General features: G+C 42.0%; 1 protein-coding gene across 1 annotated transcript; it reads right to left on the minus strand.

The window, feature by feature from the left end:
- Nucleotides 1-13,147: 13,147 nt before the first annotated feature.
- Nucleotides 13,148-13,717, minus strand: FERD3L (Fer3 like bHLH transcription factor). The gene has a single exon (XM_017823846.1). The coding sequence runs from the start codon at nt 13,715-13,717 to the stop codon at nt 13,148-13,150; it is 570 nt and encodes a 189-aa protein (XP_017679335.1).
- Between the last annotated feature and the right edge of the window lie 290 nt (nt 13,718-14,007).

Genomic DNA, 14,007 nt, shown 5'->3' on the forward strand with positions numbered 1-14,007 from the left:
TACATATGTGCACATTGAGAGACAGCCTGCCTGAGTGTTTTTGATGCCAAAGCCTTCAGTCCAGTGTTTCCTCAGAAGTTGTACCTTTAAGACCTATTGCAAAGGCCACTAAAATCACTTGAAGTTACCCTACCAATTTTTGTGGCCAGGAATTCCTATGCACACTAGGTGAAAGCCTGGTTGAGACCATATCCCTTCAAAGGGGACAAGAGAGCACCTAGCAACTTTCCATACTGACGTTTATGATGTAATTTGCTCTGTTTTGAAAGCACATCGGGAAACAGGCTCAGAACCCTCCCTGTGCGCTGGTAAAAAGTTGTGCGCAGCAACAGCAAAGGGGTGGAAGGAATATATAAAGGGCAGGAGAGTGGGATCCATTTTTCGCCTTCTTTCACCTTTTTTTTTTTTTCTTCCTGATACCGCGGCAGCTCATACAACCAAGGACGTGGAAAAGCTGACAAGCATCTCACTCGATACAGCCTCGCTACCTGGACCCCGCGGGGGTGGGCGCGGTGCTGCTCGGCTCGGCCGGCGAGGCTGGAGCTGCGGGGCCGCCCGGCGGGGCCGGGCAGGGGGCAGAGCGGCGGCCGGGCTGTGCGGCCGGCGGCCACCGGAGGGCACGATTCCCCGCCGGTCCCCGCTACGGCAAGGGGTACGGCTCCCAGGTGAGTCGCTCCCACCTTCAGCAGAGCCAGGCGGGCATCCGCCGTGCTCCTGCGGCAACCCAAGTCCCGCCAGGCTGGGCCACCCGAGCTTCGCGGCTGTGAGGTGCCGCCCGCCCGCTCCCGGGTCTGTTTGCACAAATTATGTGTTTCAGCGAGTCCCGAGTGTTTTTTCTCGCCGAGGTGGCCCCAGGCGGCGGGAGTGCCACTGCCTACACGGGCTGCGGCCGTGCTGGAGCTTGGGGGAAGATCCGGCACAGGGATCCTCCGCGGACACACGGACATCTCCCATGGGCTTGCTTCTAGCCCTCGACGCTCGCTTCGTTTGGAAGCTTTGGAAAACAGACGTATAATACGGAGTACTCCAAAGAGTCAGTTTCGTTGTCAAAATTACTACAGTGGTTTTTATTTTGTTTTTAAGCTCGTTGTGATGTGGTCGTTCATCTAAAAGTCCTAGCGGCTTGCTGCCACAAAAGCAGTGTTGGTCCCAGTGTTCGCAGTGTCCCCGGTGCGCGACCGGTCCCACCGCCCAGCCCTCCAGCCCCTGGGCCGGCGACAGGGAGCGCTGTGCCCCCCGAGCACAGCCCCTCGGCATGTCCTGCATCCTCCTGTCTTCCCAGCTCTCGATTCCGTGCAAGGCCGAGAAATACTTATATCCTATTATCAAACCAGCAATCCCACATAGGAGTCAGATGTCCCAATAAATTAAGATCTGAAATTATTTGCAACACCTGTTTTTATAGGAAATCTTTTATTTGTATATGTTTTATTCAGCTCCAGAAATAAATCATGGCAGTGGATGTGGCTTTTTAAGTAGAGCATAAGTAACTTGGTGGAACTCTTAGTGATATCCTCTCTTGTATCCCAGAGAAGACCAGTCCTTCCCATCACAAGAGATCAACATATCTAATGCTGCGGTGGAGCTCTGCCCCTAATTATGGCTCTGGGTCTTGTTTATGTGGTTTCACATTTAAATCTGAGAAGACTGTTTAGTAAAGCAAACTTATCTACACTCTAGGGAATAACAATTATTTGTATTAATAATGGAGCTTATTTGCTATTTCAACTCCTTTGATTTTTTTTCCTTTTCCATCTCTTCCATCTTTCCTGAACTCTACAAATATATCTTTTTTGTATTCTGCCTGCTCCCACACATTAGTTAAATCTATATATTCAGTCTTTCAGTACACTTGGTCCATAGAAACAGCATAAAACTTTAGGTCTTTTTAGTCACAAATTCCGCTTTTTCTTCCAAGGTGGGGGAGGGTGCACCTCCAGCACAGTGATGGATAAAGCATTCCACAAAGCCTTCTTCCTATGGGTGGACTCAAACTCTCCCTACAGCTCATGCAATTCAAGTCAGAGTCCTAGAGTCAGAATTTCAGCATGGAAGTGGGCTTTTACCCTGTTAGCCATGTCTGCAACCCTGGGGAAGATCTCCCCTATGCTTCCTACTATATGTGGTCTCCTTTAGACTTACAGTTGCTCTTGGAATCTCACAAAAGAAGATGAAAAAAAAAATCTTGTAAGAAACAACCATAATTCACAAGAGTCCCATAGAAATACGTTAGGGTAGTAGGCTGTCTTTTACCTCTGAGGCAGGCAGCAAAGTCTGGTGTGAGGGAAAGGAAGGTCATCCCAACATATATATATATATAACATATATATATGCTTTTCTAGGAAAATGGAGATTGTTTTTTGATTGGTAGCCCGACTGAATGTCACATTTGCAAGTTGGAACTCATTCACCTTCTTCTGCCCATAGACCAGAGAGGGGCTGACTGCAGCCAATGCAGAGTAGGTGAGCCTGAAGAGGGAAGGTTCACAGAAACCATCCATCTCATTATTTTCACAATTACCTTACTTCTAAGGACACCTGCCTAGAACTAGAAGACCTTTGGAGGAAGCAGGGGTTTATTTCCATCTCTGCCAGGTTGTATATTGTTTCAGAAAAGGCAATCAGTGTTGAATCAAAGTTTACGTATTTCTTTCTAAGTGGGGAGGTTATAATTATTTTGTGCTATGGGCTATCAGCTATGATGCCTAAAGATCTGCTATACACCATTATCCCTTGTATTGCAGCCCCTATCCCATTTCTCCTTCCTCCAGAATACAGGATGACGATTAGGGTACCTTGCTCACTAAAGAGTCATCTGTCCATAGGTCCACAACGTGGTTTTAATTTCTGACCAAAGATCATATAGTAAGTCAACAATGAAGTTGATCTAGATCACAAATCTTGGTTACCAGATTCCAAAGGCAATTTTCCAGAGAGGCAGTAGTTTCTTAATATGTTAGAGTAAATAAACATAAGCTCACTGTTCATGTATTTATGTATGTTTGACTATTTATGAACTCTGACCTCCAGACAAGCATCTGTATTACTGTCTGTGCTGTATTGCAAAATCCTGTACTGCTTCTGCCTTGAAAAGTATCTATATCTAGCATATTTTCATGCCAAAATCTACTATCTGTCCTTGCAGCACTAAAAATAGTTCATGTCAGAAGCAGAGAAATATTAGTTTCTCCTTTTAGAACATTCGTGCTTTCGTTCATTAAGGACTTGGTCCAAAATCCTTTGATGTCAAGGGGATTGTTTCCATTGGCTTTGGATTAAGCTTTAAAATGGGTTAATTAAACTTTAAATAAAACAAAAATTATAACAGGTCCAACCTAACAGTTTAAGAAATATGTAAAAGAGGCTGCCTTTGGAGTAAAGCATTAGTCATTGTTCTTGAATATTTATCTGAACTTGTGGTGTTTTTCATTATTAAAAAAATAATCCTTTTTAAGCAAGATTAATTAATTTTCAGTCTTCAAAACATCCACATTTTGCTGCATTGTAGAAATGTTGTTGCTGACCTAGTAATTGCAAAGATGATGTTAGCTCAGTAGTACATATATGGGCTGGACTCTAAGTAGTAAGATAGGGACCAGATTTTCAAAGTCAGAGCAGAGACCTAATTCTAAAATACTTTTCTGACTCTAGAATATGTTCAGGTTTATGTCTCAATTCATATTTGAGAAATTTATGACATTTTCTAATGTCTGATCTAATGTTAGACTTCTCTGTCGCACACTTTGCAAAAGGGATAATGGAGCTCTTGGCAGCAGCAGATGTTGTAATTAATTTAAAGGTAGAGGATGTGCAATGGAATATAGCAAGGACTTTATAACGAAACAGTGAACTTTATATCTTCAGGTGCTAATCCTTTTCTCTACAACAACGCATAGTATTTAAAGCATCCATTTTAATGAAAAAGAAGCCAATATTAAAACAAACTACAGCCTCACAGAGTTTACCACACTGTTTCCTTGTAATCATTGTATCAGAGGTTTGAGTAACTTGAATGTCATATGTCTGCAGGAATTTTTGCTGAATCTGGATTATTTGATAATAAAATGTAATTGTTCCTTTCAAACAGACAGAAGTTTGATCAATTATGTTGCAGTGGCTTACAGCCATATGCTATCTACAGTGACATTTATGATCTATTTTTGTTATCCCCAAATGGCCTTCAACCTAACTGTTATCTGCCAACACGTTAAAGTTTTGGTCAGTGGAAATCCTTTAGTGTCTTGGAAAGATTCATAATGTTGTCTTTTGGCAGGAGTCCATTATGGGTAACTATAACTTTATCTATGTTCAACGTATGTAATTGAGTGGCTGTGGTATGGCACACTGTCATTTGGCTTAATTTCAATCAACTTAGATAACTCTCTGTATTTTCTTTCCTATAACACTGTGTCATGTTGCTGTACAAAGTGAAACAGCTGCCACATTCTCCTTCTTGAAGATGAATCCCAGAATGGGCTGTTTCTTCTGAGAGGACAATGTAGCTTCCAATTTGGCAGGTAAAATTTTACAACAGCAAATCCTTCCATCTGTGGTTTCATGTTGTCAGTTCATTGCAGGAACTAATAATCTGGTCTAGATGCCAAACTATCTGATTTGTTAGTGTAGCTGGCAGGTTAACTGTCTAAGCCCTACCATTTCCTCACAGAAATCACTGTGGTTAGGAAATTTCATCCAAAAAAAAGAAGAAAAATAACCACCTTTAAAGATTAGATGCACTGTTGGGAAATTAAGTTCTTAATGCTAAATCAGATGTATAATAGGAGGCACTTCATAATTGCTCACATCAAGGGTAAGGCATATAGACAGGAGGGAAAAAGGCAATACAGTCACTCAGCTATCACTACAATAAAAAGCCCTTCATATTCCCACAGACCTGATGTAGGTCAGAAACAAGCTGTACTGCCATACAGAGATAGAAGATGCTTTTTCATTCCTTGTGGTTATGGGAATGAAAGCCACTGTATTTTTTCAAACACATCCTTCCCAAAGTGTTCACTGAGGCAAAAAAGGACTTCCGCTGCTCCTTCAGTCCTAGAGGTCAGCAAAATATTAAATGACAAAAAGTCGCAGTTAAACTTTGCTCAAGAGCATTTGAAAATGGTATACAAAATCCATGCTGGAAAAGGTGCTCCTGTAAGGGCATCAAAATTGAAAGGAATGGATTAGCAGCTCCTCAATAACAGCTGTGGCACCACAAATGGTGCAGGTAACATCACCCATTTGCAATGCAGACACAGGAGAGCAGTGCCATACAGGCAGTAGTAGAATTATACATAGAGAGGAAAGAAACCACAGTAAATGTAGATTTGTTTTCCCTAGGTTTTCGCTAGGTACCACTTGCATTTCCACCATGCTACTGCAAGGCAAACATTACCAGTCTCTGTATAGACTTTCTGTCTTTTGAAAATGTGTCACTGGATGTTTTCAGCTAAAGAAAACACTTTGAGCATAAAGTCTTCTCTTTTAACCTCTGAGGTCACACTGCATCTTTGGGGTGATATTTGGTGTTTTTATGCTATGGAAGTTATTCAGAAACCCTCACAACAAATATTTCTAGTGACCCATAGCTTCACAAGAACTGTGTTTTGGGAGGGGAAGCAGGGTTGAAGGACGTATCATCAGAACTTTTCCCTTGCAGCGCTGTTCTCACCTACCTAGCATGTCTTTTCAGCTTGAAGGCAAAAAACACTGACCTTATATTCAAATATGTCCTCCAGTCAAAGATTTGTCTTAGGCACTGAATCCTTCAAATGATTTGGCCAATGGCACACTGATGATTCCTGCTTCTTTTGCTCTCAGAGAGCATATGAGAAATTTCTCTAGGTTTTTGTTTGGTTTTTGTTTGGTTTGGGTTGGGTTTTGTTTTTCAGGAGATACGCCTGTATATTTTAAATATGATAAATACTGTATGCTCTCATCATAGCTTTGGTAGAACTTACTTATCTCCAAGGGTGAACCTCATGCTGTTAACATGACAGAACATCCTCAGTATGATGTGGTTCAGTCTGTAGGTATGGCAGTTATGATCTAAGAGGGGATGTTGTAATCATTAAGTTCCTGGACGTCTGAAACATATGACTGTGAGAACTGACTTGTGCTGTTGTCAACCCAAGTATGGTTGACAGAATAAAGCAAAGAATAGTCTCCATGTCTCCAAACTTAATATCTTGGGGCTGGTAAAGGTGTTTTCAGCAATAGGACTTAAAGTCCATCTTACCAGGGATTGCTTTAGTAGTTCAAGCACAGCTATCAGTACTTCGGTGAAAGTTCCATTTGCTCATGATTAAAATTTGGGTTCCATATGTCAAGGAGGTGGCACCTGATGAGGACCTAAACTGTCAGTTTAATCATATTTGGCAACAATCAAGATATCTACAAAGAAAATTTAAACTGAGTCAGATGCAATATTAAATGAATTCCACAATTCTTCAAGTAAAGAAGGGAAAGATCTGAGATAGGCCTTCATTTTACAGTCTCTCAATCATTTGTTTCCTTTTTTTTTTTTCCTTCTTTTTTCGTCCAAGACTATTATTCATCATTCCACAACTTCTCTTGCATCTGGTAGTTTGCAGAGTTATGAGAGTCAATGATGTTGCAGAATTACTGCAGTGTTCTAGCATACAATTATAATATTATTAAAAATACATTAAAAAATCTTTCTGCATATTCACTTAATGCTCTTTATATTTCATTTCACGTGATAATATTAACAACAAAAATATGAACTACTTAAGAGTGTAAGTACTTACAAATGTCCCCAGATGATATTGCTGAGTATTAAATCTCTGATTCAGCTCAAAGCTATTTAAAAATAATTTTAAAATTATTCCTGTACTCTGAAAATTTCCTGCCAACTCAATGACTTAGCTACGCACATTATTCTAAAAGACTTCATAGGAGCTTAGATGGCCAAGATCAGGTCCAAGAGCACCTTGAAACATCTGAAACACTTCAGCGTTTGGATAATTACATACTTTTGGGGCCAACCCACATTTCTCTTTGGAAAATGTTTCCCCTGCATGGCTGCAGACAACAGATGGATCATATGATCTCTGCATTTGGAAAGATGGCATAATTCTGGCAGACTGTCAGTTAAGTGAAGGAGGCTGATTTCAGATCCTCATTAAGAAAATATACAACCACATGGAGTGGACTGAATGGCAGAATGTGATCGCTGGCGCCAGTTTTAATAGAAAATGTAGCACACTTGCAACATGAAATCTGCTGAGCTGTGGCTGAATCTAGCTCTATCAGGTTTTATGTTCTTTTTTCAAATAAATGGATTCTAAAGGAGACATTCTTTGTATTGCAAGGCCCTTTTTTTGCATGGAGCCAAGCAGTGGAGGGATAAAAGGCAAATTCTGAGAACTACCAGCTCTAGGGTTGGAGTGGGGTGCCAAGGATTTGTTGGGTCTTCCCTTACACTTGCAAAAATTTCCAAAATTTTCTTTGTATTTCTAATCCCTTGCTATATTTATTAGGGTGCAGCTGGGACTTCACCCAGAAACACCCCTTGGAGACAGCATGGTCCCTTCCTGCTACAGGGCTCTGGGAGCAAGGCACATGGGTTTCCACATGGAAGTAGCCCTGCCAAACACATAAGAGCTTGAGTAGGAAACCCAGGCACTGTAAAATGCAATATAGTATTCCAGCAATACTGGGCAATATGAGCAGTAAGTTCACTGTAATCATTGCTCATAGCTGAAGAGAAAAGGGGGAGTGGAGCTGCACACCTTCATTTCGCCATCAAACACCAAAATAATGGTACAGCTTCAGGTCACAACTTTCAATGTGTTTTGTTTCAGCAGTGACATCAGGATATTTATATGATATCTTGTCTTGGTAACACAAAATATGAACAATTCTAAATTTTGAAAGTCTTTTTGAAAGTTATTTTGAAAGTCTTTTTTAAACTACCTTTTATCCAGATCAGAGACATCATCTATCCCATACAAACCTGGAATGTTCAAGCAGTAATGGTAGTTACTATGGTATATTTATTCCTGTATCCTTTGTGCTAGATCACCATCTTCCCTCTGATAACTGTAAGTTTCAAAAGTTAGAATCATTAACAAGATTAAAGACTATATAGTAAGTAAACAATGCTAGAGAAAAAAAATAATATCTGAGTCAAATTCTCCTTCTCTCAGTGCATGTGTTTGTGTCGAAGACCCTCCATGCACAGATTTCCCCTTTGCTGTGTAGAAAATCACAAAATGTACTACTTTGCCTTGATTCCTTGTAAGGTTTGGAGCAAGACAAGATGGAACTGTAACTAAAATGGACAGTATATTTCTTCTGCTTTCAGAGCTAAGGAGAAACAATTGAACCAATAGGATGCTCTTTCTCCCTCATTTTTAAATTATGGCAGAGGTATGACAAAAGCATAAACAGGCCTAGAATCTCAGTGTGCTTGATTACTTGGTTTGAAACAAAGCTGTGTGTGACAATAGTGAAGCCTGTCCTTCTGCAGTACAATGACTCTATGTGGGAATTATCCAATATCCCTCAGTGTGGGAGAAGAAGAACTGAGTCACAGTTATGGCACTGAAACCTTCAAAAGCAGTAAAAGCCACACTAAGATAATATATTGCACACAACAATTTGAATATGTTGAAGTCCTTGTAAGTATATATTAATGTGGAAAATTGCACTACAAAAGTAAAGATTAGAGAATCACTCCCCTATTTTGACTTCTTTGAATGAATAGGGATTTCAGGTATGTAAGGACCACTGAACTGGAGTGTAGTGGGTCATCAGCAGAGTAGTAGCCACAAAAAATTCAGGGGCTTAAACTTTACTGCCAAGCAGACCAAAGATAAATGCTGAAATCAGGAAAGAGAAGGGGAAAAGCAAAATCTGGATTAAACGTAACTTTTAAAATATTATCTGAACTACACTTCTTAAAAAGCTAAAATTTTAAGACAATTGCAGCTGAATATTTTTATTCCTTGAATTCTTTTATTCTGGGTATATTATAGACATAAAATAAAGTGAAGAATATTCTGTGAAGAATGCTCTCTGAAGAATGCTGTGAAGAATGTTCCTCTCAATATCTAAAACAAGCATGGGTTTTGGAGCAAAGTTTAGGAGCAAGTATTCTGAACTAACTATATTTAGTAACTTTTTAGAAAAGACAGCAATTTACAGTACTACAAAAAGAGTATAACCAGCATACCTATCTATCCATCCTTGAACTATAAAGCTTGGCTGTCATTGTTGCAGATTTGTAGTATTCAGGCCTAGTAAAAATAACAAGTTCCCATGAAAACAGGGACTCAGCATGCACAGCAGTCATTGTAAGCTTCACTATTTCAGCTATTTTTAATTAAAAAAAAAAAAAAGAAAACAAAACAGAAAATCCGGAGGGCCCAGTTTATTTGAAGGGCCCATTGGGTTTCCTTGGAATTTTTTTTTGGGAAAATTCCCGGTTTTGAAAAGGAATTCAAGGCCCTTTTTCCTTTGTTTTTTTTTGTTCCTTCCTTGCTTTCAAAAACTTATTTTTTTTTAAGTTTTTTAAAGGAAAAACGGAGTTTTTCGGCTTCGGCTTTTTTTTTTCAGTTTTCTTCCCGGAGGGATTTTTTTTGGTTGGTTTTTAATTCTTCCCCCTTGGGTTTTTTTTATTGGAACCCTTGCCAATTTTGTTATTAACCCCCACCCTTGGGGCCTTGTTGGTTGTTCGGGGGTTGGTTGCGGAGTTTTGCGGCCTTTTCCCATTTTTTTTTTTTTTTTCCGTTGTTATTTTGTTTAAATTTTTTTTCGGTTTCGGCGGTTTTAAACCAGGTTCGTTTTGCTTTTGGTTTGCAAATTTTTTTGTTTTTTTTTCTTTTTTTTCAAAGGTTTCAAATTTTCCTTTTCAATTTTGTTTTCTTTTGTTTTTTTTTTTTGTTTTCCTTTTTTGATTCTTATTTTTACCTTGTTGGTTTCAGGGGACTTCACTTTTTTCCCAAAGTTCGGCTTTCGTTTTCCAAGGGGATTTTAACCAACCCGGCTTCGGCCCGGGTTTTAAAATTGGGTTTTGTTCAACCGGTTTTAGGGTTTTAAAAACCCCTTTTTTTTTTTTTCCCGGAGTTATTTGCCCTTTTCGTTTTTTTTTTTTATTGGGTTGTTATTGGCCCGTTGTTTGGGGGGGCCGGGGGGGTTGGCTTCGGTTTTGTTGGCGGCGGGTTTTTTTTGCAGGGGGGGGGCTTTTCCTTCCGTTGGTTGAATTCCAGGCTTTGTTGAGTTTGGCGGCCTTTTTTCCTTTTTTTGGGTTCTTGTTTTTTTTTTTTTCTTAGGCTTGTTTTTTTTTTTTCTTTTCTTTTGGTTTTCCGGCTTAAATTGCGGTTTTTTTGGTTTGGGCCAGGATTTGGGGGGGAAGGGTTGCCCCGTTTTTTTTTTTTCGGGGGGTTGGGTTTGCCTTTCGGCAGGAGTTTTTTTTGCATTTTTTTTTTATTTGTTTTTTTTTTTTGGCGGCTTGGGTTTCCGGCTTTTTGCCCCTTCCTTGGGGGCCAGTTGTTGGTTCGTTTTGGCACTTTTTTTTTTTCCGGGGTTTTTCTTGGTTTTGGGGGATTGTTTTGTTTTTACCTTGGTTGCTTTGGTTAAAGTTCCCCTTGGGTTCTTTTTTTTTTAATTTTTTTTTGTTTTTGAAAAGGCTTGAACCAAAAATTTTAAGGCCCTTTTCTTCGGTTTTTCGGTTCTTTTAATTCATTTTTTGGCCCGGGGGCACTTCAAATTGCTTTTTCTTCTTTTTTTTTTGTTTTTTGCCCTTTTTTTTCCTTGCTTTTTTATTTTTTATTTTTTTTTTTGGATTCGTTGGTTCTTTTAGGATTTTTCTTCTTTTTTGTTTTTTTTGTTGCAAGTTTTCCGTTGTTCTTTTAAAATTTAGGTTTCCCACCCCAGGTTCCTTTTTTTTTTCAAATTCCATTTTACCTTTTTTTTTTTGTTTTTTTTTGTTTTTTACCCCAAAAGGCTTTTTTTTTTGTTTTTTACCCCAAAAGGCTTTGGTTTTTGACCAAGTTCCAAGTTTTTTTTTTTAATTTAGGAGGGGAAACCAATTATTTTTTGATTTTTTTCTTGCGGTTCGTTTTCGTTTCGGATTTTTTTACTTTAGGCTTTTTTGTTTTGGGTTTTTATTTTCTTCCGTTGCCTTTTGCAGGAAAAATTTTGATTTTTTTTTTATTCTTCTTTTGGGGGTTCTTGGAAAAGGGTTGTTAGGTTTTGATTTTTGATTTGCTTTTTTCTTTTTCTTTAAGGATTTTTTTTTCTTATTTTTTTTTGGGTTGTTGTTACCGTTTTTTTGCTTTTGGTTTTTTTGACCGGTTTTTGTTTTTGGACTTTTGTTCTTTTTTGTTTCTTTTTTTCTTTTTTTTTTTGGGAAAAAAAAAAAAGAAAAGAAAACAACCCCCAAAACAACACAAAACCATCTGAAGAAGTGAAACCCCCCAGTTCCTAGAAAGGATCCAGCTGCGTTAACTATCCAACTGCCTTTTGGAAAAAAAAGCATTCTGACAACTGGAGAGCAGATGCAATGTGTGGAGTCAGGGAGGTCAATATAAACAAGTAGAAAAAGAAACCAAGGAAACAAGTGAAAAGAGAAAGAATATTAGAGTATTAATACAGGATATTAGATCTCTCATGATAATATTAAAGTGAGTAGAATGAGAAAAAGAAGAAGAATCACCACAGAAGCTGACAAAACGTGAGAGAAGAAATAAAAGAGACATAGGATCTTAGCTACACTAACCTGAATCCAGGGTAAATATTGGTTTCACTAATATCACGATAATTTTATATAGTGAAGATAAAAGCTATTCTGTGAAGCCATGCGGAACCGCTGCCCTAGATGGGCCGTTTAGCGCGGCTGGATGGGACTGTGAGCAGGCTGTTTGCTGCCCGTCTGCTCCGAACACAGGGACAAATCCAGGTCTTTCCCGGCAGCAGCGACTGAAGGTACCAGCAGCAGCGAGAACTGGGGCAGGGTGAATCGCGGGGGGGAAAGGAGAGGGCAGAGAAGGATCGGAGAGGGCAGAGAAGGATCGGAGAGGCTTCTAGGGCAGCAGCGGACCCCACTCCCAGCCCGGTCACGGCCATCCCCCTGCCACTCTCCCGGCACCTCACCTCTGTAAAGAGATGCCTGCGAGGCATCAGTAGGTAACACTAAAACACGATCCCCGGCGTGACCCTGTCCACATCCCCAGGGTATGTACGGGCCGAGTTTCCCCCATTCCTCCCGCTCCATGTTTTTAGAACTAATTTATATTTATTCCTTGCAGCAATTAAACCCTCTTGGTGTATGTGTGTGTGGGGGGGTTCCAGCGAGAGACAAAATGTCTCAGCTTGACCTCCCCAAAATCAGAGCCCACAAACTCTCATGTTTGCTCCCTCAGGAGGGCGCAGACAGCTTCCCAGGTCGGGCCCCCCGGTGCCGGGAAGGCTGCGAGGCATCCTGGCCAGCTGCTGCACCTCGGCCCCGACGGGCCGGGCCAGGCCGGGCTGGGCACTGCTTCTGCTCCGTGCGAGCCACGGCGCTGGCTGCCCACACGCAAGGACAGAGCTGGTCCCGGGAAAAAAATCGTGACAACAAGCGGTTGTGTCCAGATGTTCGGCTTCCCTGGCCCCGTGACACACGGCGTGGACTTGGCAGGCTGGATTTCAAAGAAAAGGGAGTTGTTGTTTATTTTTTAAAAGGCAGAAAGCGCTGGGTTAAAATGCACAAGCCGAGATTTCGCTGGCAGGAACTGGGCAGGAACCGAACCTTCTGGAAACCTGTTCCACACATTGGAAGGGCTCCACTGCCCCAGCCCAGTCTTCCTCCAAAACAACAAATTGGAAATATTTTAAAGCAAGCAGGTGATGTAACACAAACAAAAGGGCCTCGGACCTTCATTTCCCCCCCTTCCCTTTACAAAAATTACATATATTAAAAAATCTACGATATACTGAGCCTCTCCATCCATCCTCTCCCCAGCTCCTCCCCCCGACCCGAGCGCACGCTGCCCCAAACACTTCTGGTTTTGCATCCCACACCTACACGGTCCTGGCTGCGATGTGAGAAGCCGAGGTAGGAGCCACAGCTCTGCGTCCCCAGGAGGGAGATGCCGAGGCCACCTGCTCAGTGACGCGCCCCGCCGGGCCCAGGCGCTCCTTAACTCGCCTCCTGCCTGCTGCATCCGTCCAGGAGCTCAGTCATGAAGGAGATGTACACTATGGCCAGACGCAAGGTCTCTATCCGGGAGAGCCTCTTCTCGTAGGCGAAGGTGGGCACCTTTTTCCTCAGCTGATCGAATGCCTCGTTGAGGTTGAACATTCTCTTCCTCTCCCGTATATTCGCAGCCTGGCGCTGGGCGTATGTGATGACCCGCTTTCTCCTGGGTCTATCCAGGAGGGAAGCGCTGCGCATCCTCTCCTCTTCCTCCTCCTCTTCTTCGTCCTCGGGATCTCCATCTCCGAAGGCAGCCAGGGGCAGCCCCCGGGCCATCCCCTCCCGGAGCGACAGGGCTCTGTCGCCGAAAGGGGGTCCAGTGGTGACGTCGCAGAGTCCCATGCCCGGCCCGGCCCCGGGGGGTCCCTGGGGGGCTCCCAGGGACAGGTCGGCCACAAAATCCAGTACCGAGGCGCCAAGCAGTCTCTCCGGACAGGGCACTTGCGGGGCTCTGCCGTGAAACTCATCAAGCAGCCCCGGGAGCTGGTGGGCTGGGAAGAGGCTGGCTGACATCTTACTTCTGAGAGGGCTTAATTTGGTCCCCCATCCCCAGCGATGTTAATATTTATAACCCCCCGGATAACAGGATTAGCAGGACTAGAAAGAGTTGCTGTAAAATTTCTCGCCGTGATGCTGATGAGAGGAGACAGGCAATCCCCTCAGGGACACGTGGACGCTCCCGAGAGAGGAGTCCCCAGCGAGTCAATCCTGTCACAGCGATCAAGGACAGTTCCTTCTTGGCAAAACCCTCCGCTCTTACCTGCTGAGCACTTTTGTCTCTTCTTACATACCCGCAACCAAAT

This window comes from Lepidothrix coronata, unplaced genomic scaffold, assembly GCF_001604755.1.
Source record: "Lepidothrix coronata isolate B3197 unplaced genomic scaffold, Lepidothrix_coronata-1.0 Scaffold106, whole genome shotgun sequence".
NCBI classification, from domain to species: domain Eukaryota; kingdom Metazoa; phylum Chordata; class Aves; order Passeriformes; family Pipridae; genus Lepidothrix; species Lepidothrix coronata.

Bases quoted from the DNA above. Each gene is read 5' to 3' on its own strand.
- FERD3L (XM_017823846.1), bottom strand. From the start codon at position 13,717: ATGTCAGCCAGCCTCTTCCCAGCCCACCAGCTCCCGGGGCTGCTTGAT.